This window comes from Stigmatopora argus, chromosome 12 (assembly GCF_051989625.1).
Source record: "Stigmatopora argus isolate UIUO_Sarg chromosome 12, RoL_Sarg_1.0, whole genome shotgun sequence".
In the NCBI taxonomy this organism is placed as follows: domain Eukaryota; kingdom Metazoa; phylum Chordata; class Actinopteri; order Syngnathiformes; family Syngnathidae; genus Stigmatopora; species Stigmatopora argus.
In genome coordinates, this window is record NC_135398.1 from 12,702,518 (window position 1) to 12,722,240 (window position 19,723).

Below are 19,723 nucleotides of genomic sequence, written 5' to 3' on the forward strand. Positions count from 1 at the left end.
AGAGATGCAGTATTTTTGGCATACTTCATAACAAATATCAGCATCCAGTCAGAATCGTAGCCACATCAATTCGCGATTAAAAACCAAACAGTTAATAGTAATTTAGTGGAGTCACTGAGTGCCCCCGAGAACTCGTCTATTGCAAGATGTCTCCCTATTTGTCATGAAGAATCAACGTGACATCTGAGTTGTTATGTCACGTTGATTCTTTTTGGGGTCTTTCCAAACGTGGAGCGCTCAACGTAGGAACCGTTTCGTGTGTAGTGTGTTTAGAGACGAGCACATTTAGCACTTGCACACGCCCAAATGTTAATGTATTTGTGTTGTCGAGCCAGTTTTTGCTGTTTTATTTTCTTTAATAAAGAATATGTGGATTTCCTTTGTCTTCTTTAATAGTGGTTAAGGTTAGTGGTTAAGGTTAGGGTTAGTGGTTAAGGTTAGTGGTTAAGGTTAGTGGTTAAGGTTAGAGTGGTTAAGGTTAGAGTGGTTAAGGTTAGAGTGGTTAAGGTTAGAGTGGTTAAGGTTAGAGTGGTTAAGGTTAGAGTGGTTAAGGTTAGAGTGGTTAAGGTTAGAGTGGTTAAGGTTAGAGTGGTTAAGGTTAGAGTGGTTAAGGTTAGAGTGGTTAAGGTTAGAGTGGTTAAGGTTAGAGTGGTTAAGGTTAGAGTGGTTAAGGTTAGAGTGGTTAAGGTTAGAGTGGTTAAGGTTAGAGTGGTTAAGGTTAGAGTGGTTAAGGTTAGAGTGGTTAAGGTTAGAGTGGTTAAGGTTAGAGTGGTTAAGGTTAGAGTGGTTAAGGTTAGAGTGGTTAAGGTTAGAGTGGTTAAGGTTAGAGTGGTTAAGGTTAGAGTGGTTAAGGTTAGAGTGGTTAAGGTTAGAGTGGTTAAGGTTAGAGTGGTTAAGGTTAGAGTGGTTAAGGTTAGAGTGGTTAAGGTTAGCGTGGTTAAGGTTAGAGTGGTTAAGGTTAGAGTGGTTAAGGTTAGAGTGGTTAAGGTTAGAGTGGTTAAGGTTAGAGTGGTTAAGGTTAGAGTGGTTAAGGTTAGAGTGGTTAAGGTTAGAGTGGTTAAGGTCAGAGTGGTTAAGGTCAGAGTGGTTAAGGTCAGAGTGGTTAAGGTCAGAGTGGTTAAGGTCAGAGTGGTTAAGGTCAGAGTGGTTAAGGTCAGAGTGGTTAAGGTCAGAGTGGTTAAGGTCAGAGTGGTTAAGGTCAGAGTGGTTAAGGTCAGAGTGGTTAAGGTCAGAGTGGTTAAGGTCAGAGTGGTTAAGGTCAGAGTGGTTAAGGTCAGAGTGGTTAAGGTCAGAGTGGTTAAGGTTAGAGTGGTTAAGGTTAGAGTGGTTAAGGTTAGAGTGGTTAAGGTTAGAGTGGTTAAGGTTAGAGTGGTTAAGGTTAGAGTGGTTAAGGTTAGAGTGGTTAAGGTTAGAGTGGTTAAGGTTAGAGTGGTTAAGGTTAGAGTGGTTAAGGTTAGAGTGGTTAAGGTTAGAGTGGTTAAGGTTAGAGTGGTTAAGGTTAGTGGTTAAGGTTAGTGGTTAAGGTTAGTGGTTAAGGTTAGTGGTTAAGGTTAGTGGTTAAGGTTAGTGGTTAAGGTTAGTGGTTAAGGTTAGTGGTTAAGGTTAGTGGTTAAGGTTAGTGGTTAAGGTTAGTGGTTAAGGTTCGGCGAACTGTCTGGCGATGAAGTGTCCGGCGACGAAGTGTCCGGCGACGAAGTGTCCGGTCGACGAAGTGTCCGGTCGACGAAGTGTCCGGTCGACGAAGTGTCCGGTCGACGAAGTGTCCGGTCGACGAACTGTCCGACGACGAAGCGTCCGTTCGACGAAGCGTCCGGGGACGAAGCGTCCGGTGACGAAATGTACGGCGACGAAATGTCCGGCGACGAAATGTCCGGGTACCCTCATAGTTATGCTTAATTATTAAACACAAAAACGTCACACTTTCTCCGAAGTTACCTATGTAATGGCTGAAATTTTTCTGCTTTTCAATTTTTGGTACATCTCGGTGGCCAAGTGGTTAGTGTGTCGAACTCACAATTTTGAGATCCCAGGTTTGAAACTTCTGGTGTGGAGTTTGCATGTTCTTCCTGGTCTTGCGTGGGTTTTCTCCAGGTACTCTTTTCCCTCCCACATCACAGAAACATGGATGTTAGGCTGGTTTAAAGCCCTAAATTGGCCCTAGGTATCCTTGTGAGGATAAGCAGTACAGAAAATAAATGAATGAACATAAACATACGGCTGGGCCATCAAGCAAAAAATTATCTAATGTAATTATTTTTTCTGATCGTCCAATCCTGATTATTATGATTTTTTTAAAAACCTTTTTGTATTGTACCTAACTAATGTTTTCAAAAAAAATCAGCAGTGGAAATGTCAGGAACTTAAGACTAAACTTTTATTCACTTACGGATCAATATAAAAGGTCGACTAGTTTGGTTATTTCTGCTAACTTTCCTTCCATTGATGATTTTTTTTCAGAGCATAGTTCTTGGCTGTCTACAGAGGAGCACTCTGCTCCATGTCGAGTCATTTTTTATTTTATTTTTTATTCGCACACAAGTAGAGAAGGAAAAGGTTAACACTGTTGCTGACACACATTTCCACCATTTTTGATTGAAGATATATACTACAGATAACCAACCACAATTTTTTCACGATCACAGTCATATAACTGCCTAGCTCTACTTTCACACGAGACTCATGTTTCTAATTTACGGTTTCCCACAATGCCTTCAGATTAGCTTTGGGGGCCTTCCTCTCGCAGCAAAGTCGAGCTCTGGAGGCCGAGGAAACTTTGTAGGCTGTATGGAGGGGATCACCTACAATGGCGACAACATCACACACTTGGTTCGCCGTGGGAAGGTGGACACTTCCAGTTTTGTAAGACAATTCTTTTTATATACCTTTTTATTATTCCTGTGCTAGACAACTGCCTGCTATGTTGACGTTATGTATGATTGCATATTTAAAACAAATACAAATATACTATATCATTTTTTTTTAAACCTCGATCATTTTCACCTAATTCCGATCCATTTCAAAAAATGCGTTCGAACCCTATTTCCGATCACGTTTTCTTTTTGGAATGATGACACACCTTCCAAGAAAATGTGATGACCACATAAAAGCAAGTGTTGTAAAATGAGACCAGCTGCCAATGGCTCAGCATAACATACTGTGATAAGTAATGTGGAAGACAAGAGGTACATTACATATAAATAGTGGTCTTAATTGAACTAAATACCTTCTAAGGATCACTCAATCAGTTATTCAAAATTAGATTCATTAATTACAGTACTTCAAGAATTCATATTCATATTAATAAATCTTAATTTTGAATAGAACCATCATAGGTTAAAGATGCCAAACAAATGAAACCATGTAATCAAGCAAAACCTCTTAGGAATGTAGTTTTTTTTTTGATGGTCTGCATCTTTAAATGTGTGTTGTAATATCATGGAGCATACATGATTATTTGTATGATAAACAATTGAAATATAACGGTGAAATTCCTGTCTTAAGTACTCCCTCTCTGTTTAAGCTTTTCCAAGTCCAACCCCTCCTATTGTCTCACTCTTTCCCACCCGCCCCTTGTTTCTTCCCCTGTAGCGCAATCTAACATTCTCCTGTGCCGAATCCAACACCTTCCCTGTCTTCTTCAACTCCACATCCTTCCTGCGGCTCCCTGGTCAGACAGACAGTGACACCCTGTCTGTCAGTCTGTCTTTCAGGACATGGAACCCAAATGGACTGCTGATGTTCACAGCATTAGCTGATGGTTGGGTGGAGGTGGGACTGACAGAAGGCAAGATTACTGTATATATGAATGTGACTCTCAAGAAGAACACCCATATTGATATTTCATCAGGTAAGCTTCTATTTTTGGTCATTTAAGCTGCCTAACGCTACAACTTGGCTAACAAACCGAGGTCTTTTTGTCGCGCTCAGGCTCCAGCTTGAATGATGGCCAATGGCACAGCGTCCATTTGAATGCTTTGGAGAACTATGCAATGCTAACTGTGGATGGAGACGACGCATCCACGGTCAGAACAGCTATTCCAGTTCAGATCATGACGGGAGGGACATATTACTTTGGTGGTGAGATGGGCAAATGAATAGTGAGGGTTTAGGGGGCAAACCAGGGTCATTACCTGGTATGATACCTTTCAAAACATAACCATGTGATCTGGAAACAACCATTTTGGCTGTAGTAGATTAAAGTAGATAGTAATGTATCTTTCCCAGATCTATAAAAGGAAATAAAATAATATTTTTAATATTTCCGCCAAATTTGTGAAGAAAAAAAAGATATTTACGATCGTATTTCTATGACCCTTCTGAATTTTTTTAAGGTTACTTCCCACATTCAACCACTCACAACACACTTCAGCGGCCATTTCAAGGCTGCATCCAATTGATCCACATCGATGACCATCTAGTTGACCTCAAGGCTGTGGAACAAGGTCTCATCGGAACCTTTGAAAATGTCAGTCTAGACATGTGTGCTATCATTGACAGGTAAAGAACTGGAGACTCGTAGACTTATTTAAAATGTTTTTTTATTAGCTGTGATGCTTTGTACATGGGTTTATTTTCATTGCACAATGTACTTAATTTCAGGTGTGTTCCCAACCACTGTGAGCATGGTTCCCATTGTTCCCAGACATGGGATACATTTAGCTGCAACTGTAGTGGCACAGGATACACTGGAGCTACCTGTCATTCTTGTAAGAAACATTTTTCATCAGAGTTTTTTACTTCTGATTTGTGCGCTTTTATTTATTTTTTTCCTCCCCTGCAGCCATGTTTCAGCAGTCCTGTGAGGACTACAAGCATCAGGGCAAAAGCTCGGGGATTTACTGGATTGATCCTGATGGCAGTGGGGCTATCGAGCCTTTTAAAGTTTACTGTGAAATGACAGGTGAGTAATGTCAATGTGCTTCTGAGCAAGTTGTGAAAAATCCCATGTCCCGTTTCTGGTCAGATCAAAAAATTGAAGCATTTTTAACAATTTAGCACTGAAAGGCAATCAGTTTTTATTAATCCTATCAGACAAAATTATCTAAACATATTTGGGTCAAAATGAAAATGACTTACCCCATGAGCCCAATAACTTTGTATAATATTTGACAGGCTCGGAAATTCAGTGTTTGCGATGGCTTTTGACAATCTTTTGGGTTGTTGTCCTTAATCCTGTCGCAGTAACAGTTTTTGTAGGATGACAGTATGAGTGGGAAAATCTAATTATTAGATTAGATTAGATAACTTTATTTATCCCGTATTCGCAAAATTTCATTGTCACAGTAGCAAGAGGGTGCGAATACAGACACAGTAAAATACATTTTAGACATAAATAAATAGGTAATAAATAGGTAATAAATAAGTTATATAATAGTATATATATATATACTCATATACTCACTGTACTGTATTAAACTTAGTTAATCAGGATCAGAATTTAGCACTAGAACAGGGTTGGGCAAACTTTTCGGCCCGGGGGCCACATTGACTTTAAAAATTTGACAGGCGGGCTAGGTCAGCACAAGATACGATACATATAAAAACTGCATCCGTTAACAGTACATATGAAACATAAACAGAAAAAAAGGACTAAAGTATGAACATACTCATCACTCATCTGGGATTTATGGGGTGCTTTCTTGGTTTTCATCAGACTAAAGGTCTGTTCACACATATGTAGAGCCAAATAACACCAGAATCCTCTGTGCCATTTTCTGGATGTTTGGAAATTTGGCTGCACTTAATGAAGCCTAAAACTCAGAGACTTTCAGGGAGTTGAACTTGTCACATTGGAAATCAATCAGTTCCAACTGCAACTCCTGTGGAACCGTTTCCGGGTCTTGTGAGAAAGGAAATGACACCAGCTGTCAATTTTTCCAAAATCACAAAACCGACGGCAGAATTGCTCATGCAGGTCATCCAATGATTTCCTGTATTTTGACCGCATAAAATAATAATAATAATAATAATAAAAAAATTAAAAAAAATTATAATTTGGACAACGTCGGCGGGCCGGATTAAAAGGCCTAACGGGCCGTATATGGCCCGCAGGCCATAGTTTGCCCATCTCTGCACTAGAACTACAGTGGTACCTCGACATACGATCGTAATCCGTTCCGAGATGGAGATCGTATGACGAGGTTCTCGTAACTCGAGCGGACGTTTCCCATTGAAATGAATGGAAAAAAAATTTAATTCGTTCCAGCCCTCTGAAAAAACACCAAAAACAGGATATTGGATTGGAAAAAATGTTTTATTTCTTCTAATTCCCCATCTATTAACAAAGTAACACATAACTAGTGGTTTAATAGAAATAAAATGTGTTTAATCTAACTAAAATTGGGCGGATTTCGCCGAGGGGAGAGGGGCACAAAAGGGGCGGGGGGCTTCGGTTTTTTTTCCCACACAACGCACTCGTAAACGGAACAAACACTCCACCCTCACGTTCGCTATCGATGGGCTGTTTGCTGTTGTACTATTCCCTTCAAAATATTCCGAAAATGATGCACACAAATGTCCTCACAATTGGATAACGCACGACCACTTGCCAACGAGCAGCAGTCTTTTATCAGCGATCCCTCCGCTGCTCATGGGAGCTTCGGGGGCCCTGGCTAGCGACTCCCTTTTAGCTTGTAGCATGTGTTCGCATCCCCTTTGAACAGCGCCTATGATAGAGTTGCTACCGGGGATGCTATTGCGGGGAGTTGCGAGCCAGTGCCCCTGATGTTCTTATGAGCAGCGAACGAGAAGTAACATAATACTCCTCGTATTAGATAAAAATAACAGGAAATGCAGCAGCTGAGCTTACCCACGTATTGATTGTGGGTAAAGTTTTATTCTGAGAAAGAGTGCCATTGCCTGTCGGCGTTGTGTGCACGAGTATACTTCATTACCCAGAAAGCCCTCTTGCCCGCGCATGCGCGTTGTGCGTTTCCTGGTCTGAATAACTCATTCGGTGCTCGTAAATATTGTTATACACGAAAGATATGCAAAAAAGACAGTGCCATGGCCACCTGGCTTGGTCGCATCACGAAATTTTGATCGCATGACGGGCGAATTATTCGATCGAAATTTCCGTCGGAAGACGAGAATATTGTATGACGAGCGGTCGTGTGACGAGGTACCACTGTATGTCTAAAATCCATCCCCCCATATGGAAACTAATTGCTGTACCACTTTGTTCTGTTGTCCCATTTTTAAAATTCTGCTTCTCATGTTGAAAGATTTCATTTGATCAGATATTGCATTACTCGATGAATAAAATTGTGTATGAATGGATTGTGTTTTCTTTAGAAGAAAAAGTTTGGACCACCGTGAAGAACAATCTTTCTCCTCAGACTTCAATCACGACTACTGATCCAGAGCAAAAGGCAGTCCTGCAGCTTTCCTACAATGTAACAGATGAGCAGGTAGAAATGTTAATTTGACCTATTACGGATCCAATTATGTGATCGGGCTATAAAGAACATAATAATATAAGTGGGGGGCGGGAGTCTTTTGGATGTGCTATTTTTCCCTCAACATACATTTCCGTGGTATTGGATCAAGACTTTGTGTTCACAGATGCATAAAGTCATGTGACTCGGATATTCTAAAAAATGCGATTGGGACATCCCTTATTAGCTTTTGTGTCAAGCATTTCAAATTTATGTATCGGACAACCAAAATGTATTGGTTTACTGTTAATACTGAGTTTACTTAACAGCTGAAACCCAAACTATGTAAGACAGGAAGGAAACAAATGTTTGCTTGTTTGCCTTTTCAGTTACAATCAATAACCAGCAGTGCAGAAAAGTGTGAACAATACCTAGCCTATGCCTGCCGAATGTCTCGTCTGCTCAACACCCCAGGTAAAATATCTATGAATTTCTATTAAAAGTGATATTGAGGGGCTTATTTCTTTGGACCCGACACTTTGTGGATTGTAATTAGTGAATTCACTAGAATATTCATTGCCCTTCCTACAGGCATACAGTGGGGCAAATAGGTATTTAGTCAACCACCAATTGTGCAAGTTCTCCTACTTGAAAATATTAGAGAGGCCTGTAATTGTCAACATGGGTAAACCTCAACCATGAGAGAAAAAAAAACTGAAAATCACATTGTTGGATTTTTAAAGAATCTATTTCCAAATTAGAGTGAAAAATAAGTATTTGGTCACCTTCAAACAAGCAAGATTTCTGGCACAGGCAGGGAAACAAAGGAGTGGCTTTGTAAAAAGCATTTCAAGGTCCTGGAGTGGCCTAGCCAGTCTCCAGATCTCAACCCCATAGAAAATCTGTGGAGGGAGTTGAAAGTCCGTGTTGCCCAACGACAGCTCCAAAACAACACTGCTCTAGAGGAGATCTGCATGGAGGAAAAGGGGCCAAAATACCAGCAACAGTGTGTGAAAAGATTGTGAAGGGTTACAGAAAACGTTTGGCCTCCGTTATTGCCAACAAAGGGTACATAACAAATTATTGAGATGAACTTTTGGCATTGACCAAATACTTATTTTCCACCATGATTTGCAAATAAATTCTTTAAAAATCAAACAATGTGATTTTCTTTTTTTTTCTTCCACATTCTGTCTCTCATGGCTGAGGTTTACCCATGTTGACAATTACAGGTCTCTCTAATCTTTTCAAGTAGGATAACTTGTACAATTGGTGGTTGACTAAATACTTATTTGCCCCACTGTATAATTGCTGATAAAAAATATACTGTAGTTACCAAATTGTTTGATAAAGGAGAGTCGCGGAGATTAGAGGGCTCGGCAAATGAGTTCCGTGTTACGTTTAAGCTGCCTTTACACCTTGCCAAGAGTTTGGTGTCAACGCTCATGGTAGCAAATTGAATGTAGCTTTAATGGCTATCCTAAGCAGATGGCATGGCAACACGGACAGCCAATCACACGTAGAATCGACAAAAACCAGGTAGACAATCTTTGAAAAATGTTTGGAGTTTGGAGGTGGGATTTCAACAATAGCAGACAGCCACATTTGACCCTATCTGTGACATTATCATTGATTAAACATAACGGACAGCATTTGTGTTGTGACTAAACAGGACCTGCTGAATTTCGGTATCGCCCCTACCAATTCTAATTGGAAATTACAGTTAGAATTACAATGGGCTGGCCTTTTTAAAGTGACATGTTTATCATTTTAACTCCCAGACGGTGAGCCATTTACCTGGTGGGTCGGACGAGCCAACGAGAAGCATTTCTATTGGGGAGGTTCAGGTCCAGGGATACAGAAGTGCACATGTGGAATTGAACAAAACTGTACTAATCCCAAACACAATTGCAACTGTGATGCTGATCAGCGCTCCTGGTGAGTTGACTGTCTCCCTTTCTGTCTTAATGAAATAAATAATTTGCATGAGCGTGTGTTATTTCTTTACGTGTATTTGCACTTACGCAGGAGAGAGGATGCTGGCCTACTGGTGTATAAGGACCACTTGCCAGTCCAGCAGGTTGTGGTTGGTGATACAAGCAGAGCTGGATCTGAGGCCAAGTTGACAGTGGGGCCACTCAGATGTCAGGGAAACCGTAAGTGAACAACCCAGCGGGATGCCCTCTGTCAGAATTATGATTAAAAAAATTAAATAAAATAAAAACAACAACATTCCAATCATTGCATTTCTCCATCTGCTGTTGTTGCTGTCAGGAAAATACTGGAATGCTGCATCCTTCACCAGTCCAGCAGCTTCCCTTCATTTCTCTTCCTTCAGAGGAGAAACCAGTACTGACATCTCCTTCTACTTTAAGACCTCCTCCAGTCATGGGGTGTTTCTGAAAAATTCAGGAACATCGGACTTCCTTCACATTGAACTAAAAGGTGTCTCTTTGCATTTGAGCATTTCTTGGAACGGACAACACACTAGAGTAATCCACAGTAGTTTTACATAGGTATTTTTCTCTTGAAATCTTTCTCTGCAAGTAAAAAAAAAGAATGAAAAGTAAATGACGGGTGCTTACGTGTGATCGTGTCATCATGACGTTCAGAATTTCACTGTTTGACTGTTGTGGTGATGTTTCAGACGACTACTCGGTTTCTTTCTCCTTTGACGTGGGAAGTGAGAAAATGGAGCTTATAGTGCGTTCTCCGGTGCCCTTAAATGATGACCAGTGGCATCGTGTGGAGGCTGAGAAGAACGTCAAGGAGGCGGTGCTGCAACTCGATGGACACCACAGGGATGCCAGACTCACACCTCCACAGGGACACATGAAACTGGAGTTCTACAGCGACCTATACCTTGGTAACAAATAAGTGCATGCAATCAGTTTATGAAATATTGTCACTTATACATTTTTTAAGTTTGTCTATGTCTATTGAACCCCGATTCCCCGTTACCCGTGGTCACCATGACAGACAACCCACTCATGCTCACAATCACACTACTTCTCCTTATGAACTAATAATATTAACAAAGTACCACGTAATACTTGTAAACAGAGAATACTTAATTTCCTGAGGAGATACCAGAAGGGCTCACTTTAATAGGGAAAATATGATTTGCCATTTACTGGTTACATTATTTTTGTATTATCTTTACTGGTATAAAAACCATAATGCGACTTCACTTCCTGGTTGTACCGGCAAAAGATTGGTATCGGCAAAACTTGAGATCGAATTGGAGGTGAAAAAAAGTCTGCATTGGGACATCCCTAGTCAAAACTTGGAAGAGATTTTGAATATGTAACAAATTAGATAGTCATGACAACAATTAGAGCAAAAGAAGTACTAGTATATTACCCTATGGGCCCTAATATATTAGTACAATACCGTCAAATCTCATTACTATGCCACCCGTTGGCACCGAGCAAAAGTGGCATAGTAACAAGAGTTTTTAAAAACGGTTTTATTGTTAAAAAATGGCTATATTGTCTCATGTTATCCATCAGCTCAGTCCAAAGCTCTCAAAAATTGTCGCTGGCGCATCTTTCGGTGGATCTTCAGCATCTCATTGTCTAACTGTAGTCCGGGATTTGCATCAGCTTGGCCAGTTTCATCGCCTTCACCTTGATGAGATTGCCGCTGACAGGCAGACTCTGTCCTCTTGCTTACTTCAGCCACATGAGCACCCCCTCATCGAGCTTTGGGTCTTGGAGCCTGCGTCAGCTTCATGCGCTTTGATAGAACTCCAGCTTGGATTGGTTCTCTTAACTTCGACGCCCCATTTCTTGCTTATCTCCCTGGCTAGCTTGGACTGATTCGACTCCTTCATTGATTATCTCCTTCTTCTCCTGCAGTGTAAAGTCGGTTCTCTTGCGTTTCTGAGCTGACATTGCGGGCTAAATTTTAAAAATAAATGAATTAGAAAGTACAACACACACAAAATAGTAACGTAGTAGCGAGATTAGGGGTGGCATAGTACATTTATTTTGTATTGAATTGTATTGCGGGACTGAGCAAAAGTGGCATAGTAGCGAGAGTGGCATAGTACTGGGATTTAACTGTATTTTTCAATTTTTTTTGCTGATTATTCACGTCAGTTTACTGTTGGGTGACAGATTCTATTCGAATGATATCTTTTCCAGGTGCCTCCGGGGGTCAAAGGGGTTTCCTGGGCTGCATGCGAGCTCTGAAGGTAAATGGATTCACCTTCGACCTGGATGAGAAGGCCAAAATGACTCCAGGGCTAAGTCCAGGTTGCCAGGGTCACTGTAACAGCTTTGGCATGCACTGCAAGAACGGAGGCAAGTGTGTGGAGCATTACAACAGATACGCCTGTGATTGTTCGCTCACTGCATTCGATGGACCCTTTTGCACTGAAGGTAAGGTTCACACAAATGACGTAGCAGGGATCAGAAATGAAAAGACTGACCTCTATGATCCACTGCTGTATGTCCGCGATAGATGTGGGCGCCTACTTTGAAACGGGGACACTTGTTCGCTACGACTTCTTGCCCGAGGCAGCCCCCTCTGTGCTTCAGGAGGGGAAAAGATTTGCGGGCGTTGCCGTTCCTGTTGAGGCCAACTTGACACACGAGCAGCTTATTTTCAGCTTCAGCACTTCCAGCGCTCCGAGCATCCTGGTATATATCAGCTCCAGGACTCAGGACTACCTGGCTGTGGTGCTTCGGCCTAACGGTGAGGTCCTCATTTGATTGTTTCACAATCCTATGTTTTTGTTTTTTCATCCTTGTTCTAAGGCCTACCATTTAAAAAGAAATGTTGCCATTAGATAAAATGTGTTGTAATTACACTGTCACTCTGCAAATTTGATTAAGTTCTCATCTGAGTATAAGACAGGCCCAGCCAAACTATGAAAAACTATTATTGATAGTCCAGAAAATACTGAGCAACAAATGATGACATTCTTAAATTGTTGCACATCATTGTGTACGTAACCTGAAAATATCAAATTGTCAATTCGTGCTATTTCATTGGTAGAATCCTTTGTTTAAAAAAAAGTGTGCTGTATGTTTTTTTGTTTCCAGGTACGCTCCAGATCCGTTACAGACTGGGACGACTACCTGAACCTTTTACTATAGATATTAATCATCGTAACATGGCCAACGGCCAACCTCACTCTGTTAACATAACCCGAAACTTACGAGAGATACGACTACAGGTCAGAGCACTACATTATTTGGCCTCTTACAATGGAACTTAATTCTTTTTTTTCATGTATGTTTTTCGTATCATATTTGTTTTGTTGGCCAATCACATTACAATACGAGAACACGGCAATTCTCAACACCCCACGTCTTTCTTTCACTTTTTCAATTTCCCAGCTGGACCACTACCCGGTGTCCACTTACATATTGCCTGAGGCCTCAGACACAGAATTCAACATGATCAAAAGTCTGTTTCTGGGAAAGGTTTTTGGTAAGCACATAGATGAATATCATTGTGTGTGCCGGTTGGTCATGCTCAGTCACGAGGCTGCCATTGAATTTATGTTATGTGTCCTTAAACGGTAATGTGCCTAAAAGTGCATTTTAGATTTTGGTCTTTTTCAATTTAATGATACGGATGAAATAGAATGTTGTAATGTGATCAGTCACGAGGCTGCCATTTAATTTATGTTATGTTTTTTTCTTCCAAGAATTTGCATTTTAGTACATCTTTATTTCTAAAAACCTTACCCCTCAATTGTTGCCAAAGTATCACATCATTTTGAACTCAAAATAGAAATTCAGACAGTTACTTAAGAAACTATTTCTTAATTATATCAAAGTAGACACCTTAGACCACGTGTCAAAGTGGCGGCCCGGGGGCCAAATCTAGCCCGCCGCATCATTTTGTGTGGCCCGGGAAAGTAAATCATGAGTGCCGACTTTCTGTTTTAGAATCAAATTAAAATGAAGAGTATAGATGTATATTAAATTTCCTGATTTTCCCCCTTTTAAATCAATAATTGTAATTTTTTAATCAATTTTTTTCTGTGTTTTTAGTTCAAAAATCATTTTGTAAAATCTAAAAATATATATAAAAAAGCTAAAATAAACATTGTTTTAGATCTATAAAAACTGAATATTCAGGGCTTTTAATCCAGTTCCTTTAATCCATTTATAAAAAGTCTATCTAAGTTTATCTAAAATGGTCCGGCCCACATGAAATCGAGCTGACGTTAACGCGGCCCGCGAACCAACCCGAGTGACACCCCTGCCTTAGACAATGGTTTTGATTTTTTTTTAATTACTTCTAAATGCTTCCTGTCAACTAATGCAATATGCCATAAAACTCTGAACAGAATTTGGGTAGAAGTGGGTGAATAGGAAGACTTGAGGTCATACGAACATTAATGTCCAGTGCTAGGCTAACTTTTGCAATGATTTGTATTCTGCTTCTAGAAACAGGACAGATTGACCCCATCTTGATTGAGCGCTACAACACGCCAGGATTCGTGGGCTGCCTGTCAAGAGTTCAGCTGAACAGCTTGGCACCACTCAAAGCCGCCCTGCGATCCAGCCAGGCCGCGCCCGTCAGCACACATGGGATTCTGGTCCCGTCCAATTGCGGAGCCTCCCCCCTGACCATCTCCCCGTTGGTGGTGAACGATCCCTGGCACGTAGAAACTGGTAGGCACATGGACCTACACTTACGAGGAAACGCAGAAGGCTTGCTGTGTAATCCACTTTGAATACGTCTGTGTTCACTTTGCCCACAGTTGGAGCTGTTTTCCCTTACAGCGAAGAATCGGCCAGCAGTAAGGGCGTCAATCGCAACTCTGCTTTCGTAGGAGGTAATTTTTTTCAAATTGCGCAAATCGAGTTCGGATGTGAGGAACCGAACTTGAGAGCTAAGACATCACACATATAGAACAATGATTCAGAGGTGATGTGCGCTACAAGTATGGCATCTTATATGTTTTTCAGATACGAACGGTCATTTAGAAGTTTTTTCCAGAGTTCAAATTTAAATAGACAAATTAGATCTAGTCCGATACATGTATTACGGTCACAAAATTGAACTCCTGCCTCTAGGCACCACCATAATTACAAATCAAAAAACCTTAGAGACAGAAGTGTCTTCTCGCCAAACTGTAACAGAATTCATGGACTGAACAGTGATTATTCATATCAACAGTTGAAAAGTAATCCTATTCCTATTATTTAATATTTCGCAAGGTTTGGAGACAGGCTAAAAAATATATACCATATTTATTCGAGTATAATGCGCACACGTGAATAACGCGCACCCTTAATTTGTGACTCAAAATTGGTATACATTTTTTTTTCTTCACTTTTTCTCAGCTCACATCAAGGATTGCACAAGTACTGGTAACAGGCAAATGCTGAAGACATGTCGCCATGACAAAACATTTACATAGTTACAACATATGGTACGGAAACCTAGTAAAACAAACTACTGGTATGAACACAATTCTCAAATGGAATTCACCCTTTTAAATCCTTGAAAGTCTAATTCATCATCATAATATTTACGATTTTTCAAAGTCTTTTTCAATGGCGGACGGCAGTGTTTCACCGGGATTCGTTTGTAACGTGCAACCGAACTCTGCTTCAGTATTTTGGTACAAATATTTGCACGTTATGCTCGAATAAATATGGTAAGTGAAAGGTGTATTGAGGAGCATTAGCAAGAGCAGGGAGAGACATTTGCAAGGGTGCGGCACACCAGGAAGTGAAGTCGCACTATGATTTGTATGTGTTCAACCCAGGGTTCAGTGACTAGGAGGTTTTCTTTCAATTTTTGTCCTTTCAGGCATCATCGCCGTGGTCATCTTCACCGTGTTGTGCATCATGGTGTTTGTCATCCGCCACATGTTTCGGCACAAAGGCTCTTATCACACCAACGAAGCCAAGGGGGCTGAGTCGGCAGACTGCGCCGACGCGGCCATCATCGTCAATGACCCCGCCTTCACTGAAACCATTGAAGAGAGCAAAAAGGAGTGGTTCATCTGAGCTCTCCGGCAACTTAACGGACTCAAGATTGTAGGATGTATGTAGTTCTGAGGCATAGTGAGAAATAGTTGAACCAGGAGGACTTGTTTTGCAGCATTTGTATGAAAAGTTTATGGACATCAACACATCCTATGCACCAGGGGTGTCCAAACTATGACCCTCAGCCCGCTTCTGGCCCGCCACCCAGTTTTTATTGGCCCGCAGCAAATGATAAAAATGTCATTGACTACGGCCTGCACAAGAAGCTTAATTCCAGTCTACATTGCACTTTGCGTCTTTATGGAGCTAGTCATCTAATTAGCGCTTTCCCATTAGCTGAGCGGCTCAAAACCTGACAGCATGTTGAAACAAATTTCAGAAAACGTTGTAGAATGTACGATAAAACGATCGCTGCCGTCCTCCCAATTTAAGTGGATTAGGCCTCCATCAATGGCAGCCGATGAGTTAAGGCTTAAAATACCATTTTAAACCTGATTCTTTCACTCCCAATCGTCTATTTACCAAACAAAAGAGGGGAAATTTCAAGCTGGCCCTTGGATGTTTTAACTTTTTTATTTTTATTTTTTGCAGGGCTCTGAGAAAAAAGTTTGGACACCCGTGCTGTACACACATCACATAGAGGGAGGTCTAAACCCTTCTTTTACTTTAAATGCAACGACAGAATGTGTGAATGAAGAGATTTGTATGGGTAATATCTTAATTTATTCATATTTAAGTTATACTTTATAGTGTATTTTTACTGTATTTGATTTCTTAAAATGAGAACGATCAGGGAAAGATGACAGCGGTAACAAAATCAATACTGTAAGCTGCTGTTTTGTGCCAACCAGTGGCAGGCTGTGCATTTCACACCTAGGCCTTCAGGAGTGCTACGTCTGAATCAATCCAACCCTCAATAACTATTTTATGGCTATAAAACCTTTACTGCTGCTACAGCTGCGACACATTAAAAAAAGCATCAATAATAACCTGGCCGGCCCGGCGGTTGAGTGGTTAGCGCATTGTCCTCACAGTGGTGGACCGGGGTACAAATCCACCTCGGTCCAAATGTGTGGAATTTGCATGTTCTCCCGAGGCCTGCGTGGGTTTTCTCCAGATGCTCCGGTTTCCTCCCACATTCTAAAGACATGCATGGTAGGCTGATTGGACACTAAATTGGCCCTAGGTATGAGTGTGAGCGTGAGTTGTTGCATGTCTCCTTGTGCCCTGCGATTGGCTGGCCACCAATTCAGGATGCCCCCTGCCTCTGGCCTGAAGTCAGCTGGGATAGGCTCCAGCACCCCCCGCGATCCTAGTGAGGGTAAAGCGGTTCAGAAAATGAATGAATGAACTATAGCATCCCTCTGAGTTTAAAGGTGCATTTGAGCAGTGTTTCTCAACATTTTTTGAGCTGCGGCACACTTTTTGTTTTGAAAAAAATCTCAAGGCACACCACTAGCTGAGAATGTTCTTAATATTATTTATTTATTTATTATGTATTATTTATATTTTTTCATGATGTTTACATTTTATTATTATTTTTTGTTTTATTATTATTATTTATATTAATGTAAAACTATGTCACCTATATTAACATTATAGAGTCGTTCTCATTAAAAGTTTTATTATCAGTAATTAAATAATCCCACCAAAATTATTCCTAAATCTTTTTTTTTCACACCGATCTGACGTCATCAAAGTTGACTTCCGCAGACCCCGAACAGCTTTCAGTTTCACTGATGTTAAAATAATTAATGCAACGTTTTTAAACCTTATTTTAATTTTTGACTTTTTCTCCCAGTGTTACGCAAAGGTCATGTGCTCAGAAACACTACGTCGGCAAAAGTTGATGCCACTGAAACCAAACCACTTCCGGTCACGTACCGTAAAACCAGGAAAATGATTTAAATATCGTAATATTACGACTTTTTTCACCCTCACAATCTTACTTCAACCACCTAACATTACGAGAAGAGCCATTTTGTGCTCACACAGACTTAACCATCCAAAAATGACAAAGTAAAGTGTGGCCAATTCGTGGTGTAGTGGTTCACTCACCTGACTGCCATGTGGGCAGGTGGGGTTCAAAACCCGGTCGGGCAACATCTTCCTTAAGTTGTTTCTATATATTTGTAGTCAAGACCTTCCAATAATGACAAAGTAAAGTGTGGCCAATTTGTGGCGTAGAGGTTCGTTCACCTGACTGCCATGTGGGCAGTTGGGGTTCGAATCCCAATTGGGAAAAATTTGTGATTGGTTAAATGCTTCAATATGAAAACACACATCTGGAAGCATTGCAACCAGGGGGAAAAGCAATGAAAGGAAGCTAACAGACCATTTGGAATAATAAGTATTGATGGACAAAATATAATATGATTCAGATATTTCTTAGGCCAGCAGAGAAGGCCTTGAAGGCCCCGACGGCCCGCCACTGTTGGAAAGGCTTGACTACACAAGGTTGTTTCTATTTAAGGGAAAAATAATTCCCAACTGGGATTCGAACCACAACTGCCCACATGGCAGTCAGGTGAAGAAACCTCTGCACCATGAAGTGGCCACACTTAACTTTGTCATTTTTGGAAAGTCTTGACTACACATCGTTGTTTTTATTTAAGGGAAAATGATTACCAACTAGGATTTGAACCCTGTCTGCCCACATGGCAGGCAGGTAACAGAGCCACTACACCATTAAGTGGCCACACTTTACCTGAGATTTAATGATTAAATGGACAGAGAAAATAGAAACTAGTATTTTAAAAAATGACTCACTTTGCTGACAAACAGCTCGTTATGGTGACGACAAGCTGCTCCTTTTAGGCCGTTTTGGCCACATTCTTAATGTGTCCCAGCAGTCTGTGCTCGTTGAGGAACTGAAACACACAATGAAATGATTTCTTTTTAAACATAAAGAGCTAGCGGTAACACAATGTAGCCAATTTGTTAGCAAACATTTTTCGGTCCCCATTCACGTAGGGGCTACAGCAAGAGATGGAAGCACGCTTGCGTCAAAAAGCACTCTTAAAATGAAAACTGGGGCTTAGAAATCCCCAAATGACAACGTACCGAATGTGCTGCATTGTCCTGCGAGAACTTTATCAGGTCTTTCTTCGGTAAATCGTCACTTCTGAGCTGCTCTGCAGTCCACTCCCGTACGGACTCCTGGCTCATCCGCCATTTTGAAGGCGATTTGAACTCTGACCACCATAACGCCAATTAAAAATAGACACACAAAAATACATTGTTTTCATAATAACGTTGTTAGACGTACAGTTTTAGCACCTATCCCTAATTCCTTAACTCAGTCTGATCCCGTCTAACAACTGTGCGTGTTCAGCATTGAAGGAAGAGACCAGGGTTTGCGAGTTACTCCACAGATGATTTATTCCTAATATTGATCCTTACAGAGCTCCGGGCCCCTTTTCCCGAACATAAACCAGCTGAGCGTCGCCGTGCATCAGTGGAGGATTAAAGAGACAGAAGTCCAAACCCGCGTTTGCCCAGTTATAGTATAACAAAAATGAATATTCATTCGCTGACAACTGTCTTGAAGGGTACCTCTTTTGGATTTTCAGCTGTGCATTGTTCCTTATCTCCCTCCGCTCCGCTCGGCTGGCCTTGAGGCTCATCTCCGCTCGGCTCGGCCTTGAGGCTCCTCTCCGCTCGCCTCCCTATCTCTGCTGGCTGTAATTCACTCACAAGGATTTTGGACAGAGAGCTTTTGTTTATTGTACAAGCATTAACAGGAGAACCTTCCGTTTGCGTTGTAATCGAGTTAAAAACAATTGTTTAATCATACAATAATAATATATAAAGATGAAGTAGCTGTAATAAAATATAGGAGTAAAATATGTCATAGTCTTCATTAGATTATATGGTTAAAATATGTTAGTCTTCAACGTGTAATAGACTAATACACGTAATAATGAAAACAATGTATTTTTGTGCATTTCACATGTACGCCTTCATTATTGCTACGTCTGAATCAATCCAACCCTCAGTAACTATTTTATGGCTATAAAACGTTTACTGCGGGTACAGCTGCGACACATACAAAAAGCATCACCAGTAACCTCATACAATTGAAATATTATTTAGGAATACGTGTACCTGCTTGTGGGGGTCGCCACAGATAGCGTTTGGTAGCTCTGGCTAGCCCACTCTATCACTAGCCAATCATAGTTTGTGAAAGCGATGACGTAACCCTACGCCTGCGAGAAAGCGTGATGCCGCCAACTCGAAATCTGATTGGTTAATGCAAGGGTGTCAGACTCGGGTTTGTTCGCGGGCCGCGTTAACGTCAACTCGATTTCATGTGGGCCGGCCCATTTTAGATATTTATATTTTTTTAATAAATGGATTAAAATAACTGTATTAAAAGTCCTG

The 19,723-nt window shown here is 40.9% G+C and overlaps 1 protein-coding gene and 1 long non-coding RNA gene across 2 annotated transcripts in view; one reads left to right on the forward strand and one right to left on the reverse strand.

Moving 5' to 3' along the window:
* cntnap2b (contactin associated protein 2b) overlaps window positions 1–17,423 on the forward strand; it is a 30,221-nt gene extending 12,798 nt beyond the window's left edge. The window contains exons 7-25 of the mRNA XM_077615329.1: window positions 2,716–2,859; window positions 3,589–3,847; window positions 3,928–4,077; window positions 4,332–4,497; window positions 4,600–4,706; window positions 4,781–4,900; window positions 7,294–7,409; window positions 7,766–7,850; window positions 9,158–9,314; window positions 9,405–9,532; window positions 9,651–9,821; window positions 10,024–10,242; window positions 11,525–11,761; window positions 11,844–12,077; window positions 12,428–12,561; window positions 12,725–12,818; window positions 13,787–14,014; window positions 14,104–14,178; window positions 15,162–17,423. Coding sequence (XP_077471455.1) covers window positions 2,716–2,859; window positions 3,589–3,847; window positions 3,928–4,077; window positions 4,332–4,497; window positions 4,600–4,706; window positions 4,781–4,900; window positions 7,294–7,409; window positions 7,766–7,850; window positions 9,158–9,314; window positions 9,405–9,532; window positions 9,651–9,821; window positions 10,024–10,242; window positions 11,525–11,761; window positions 11,844–12,077; window positions 12,428–12,561; window positions 12,725–12,818; window positions 13,787–14,014; window positions 14,104–14,178; window positions 15,162–15,361 — 3,024 coding nt within the window. The 3' untranslated portion in view covers window positions 15,362–17,423. The remainder of the gene's footprint in view (window positions 1–2,715; window positions 2,860–3,588; window positions 3,848–3,927; window positions 4,078–4,331; window positions 4,498–4,599; window positions 4,707–4,780; window positions 4,901–7,293; window positions 7,410–7,765; window positions 7,851–9,157; window positions 9,315–9,404; window positions 9,533–9,650; window positions 9,822–10,023; window positions 10,243–11,524; window positions 11,762–11,843; window positions 12,078–12,427; window positions 12,562–12,724; window positions 12,819–13,786; window positions 14,015–14,103; window positions 14,179–15,161) is intronic.
* LOC144085738 (uncharacterized) lies at window positions 9,636–19,159 on the reverse strand. The gene is made up of 4 exons (XR_013304226.1): window positions 18,404–19,159; window positions 18,110–18,210; window positions 9,962–10,238; window positions 9,636–9,775 (listed from the first exon to the last, which is right to left on the reverse strand). It is a non-coding gene; the product is annotated as an uncharacterized LOC144085738 (long non-coding RNA).
* Window positions 19,160–19,723: the final 564 nt, after the last annotated feature.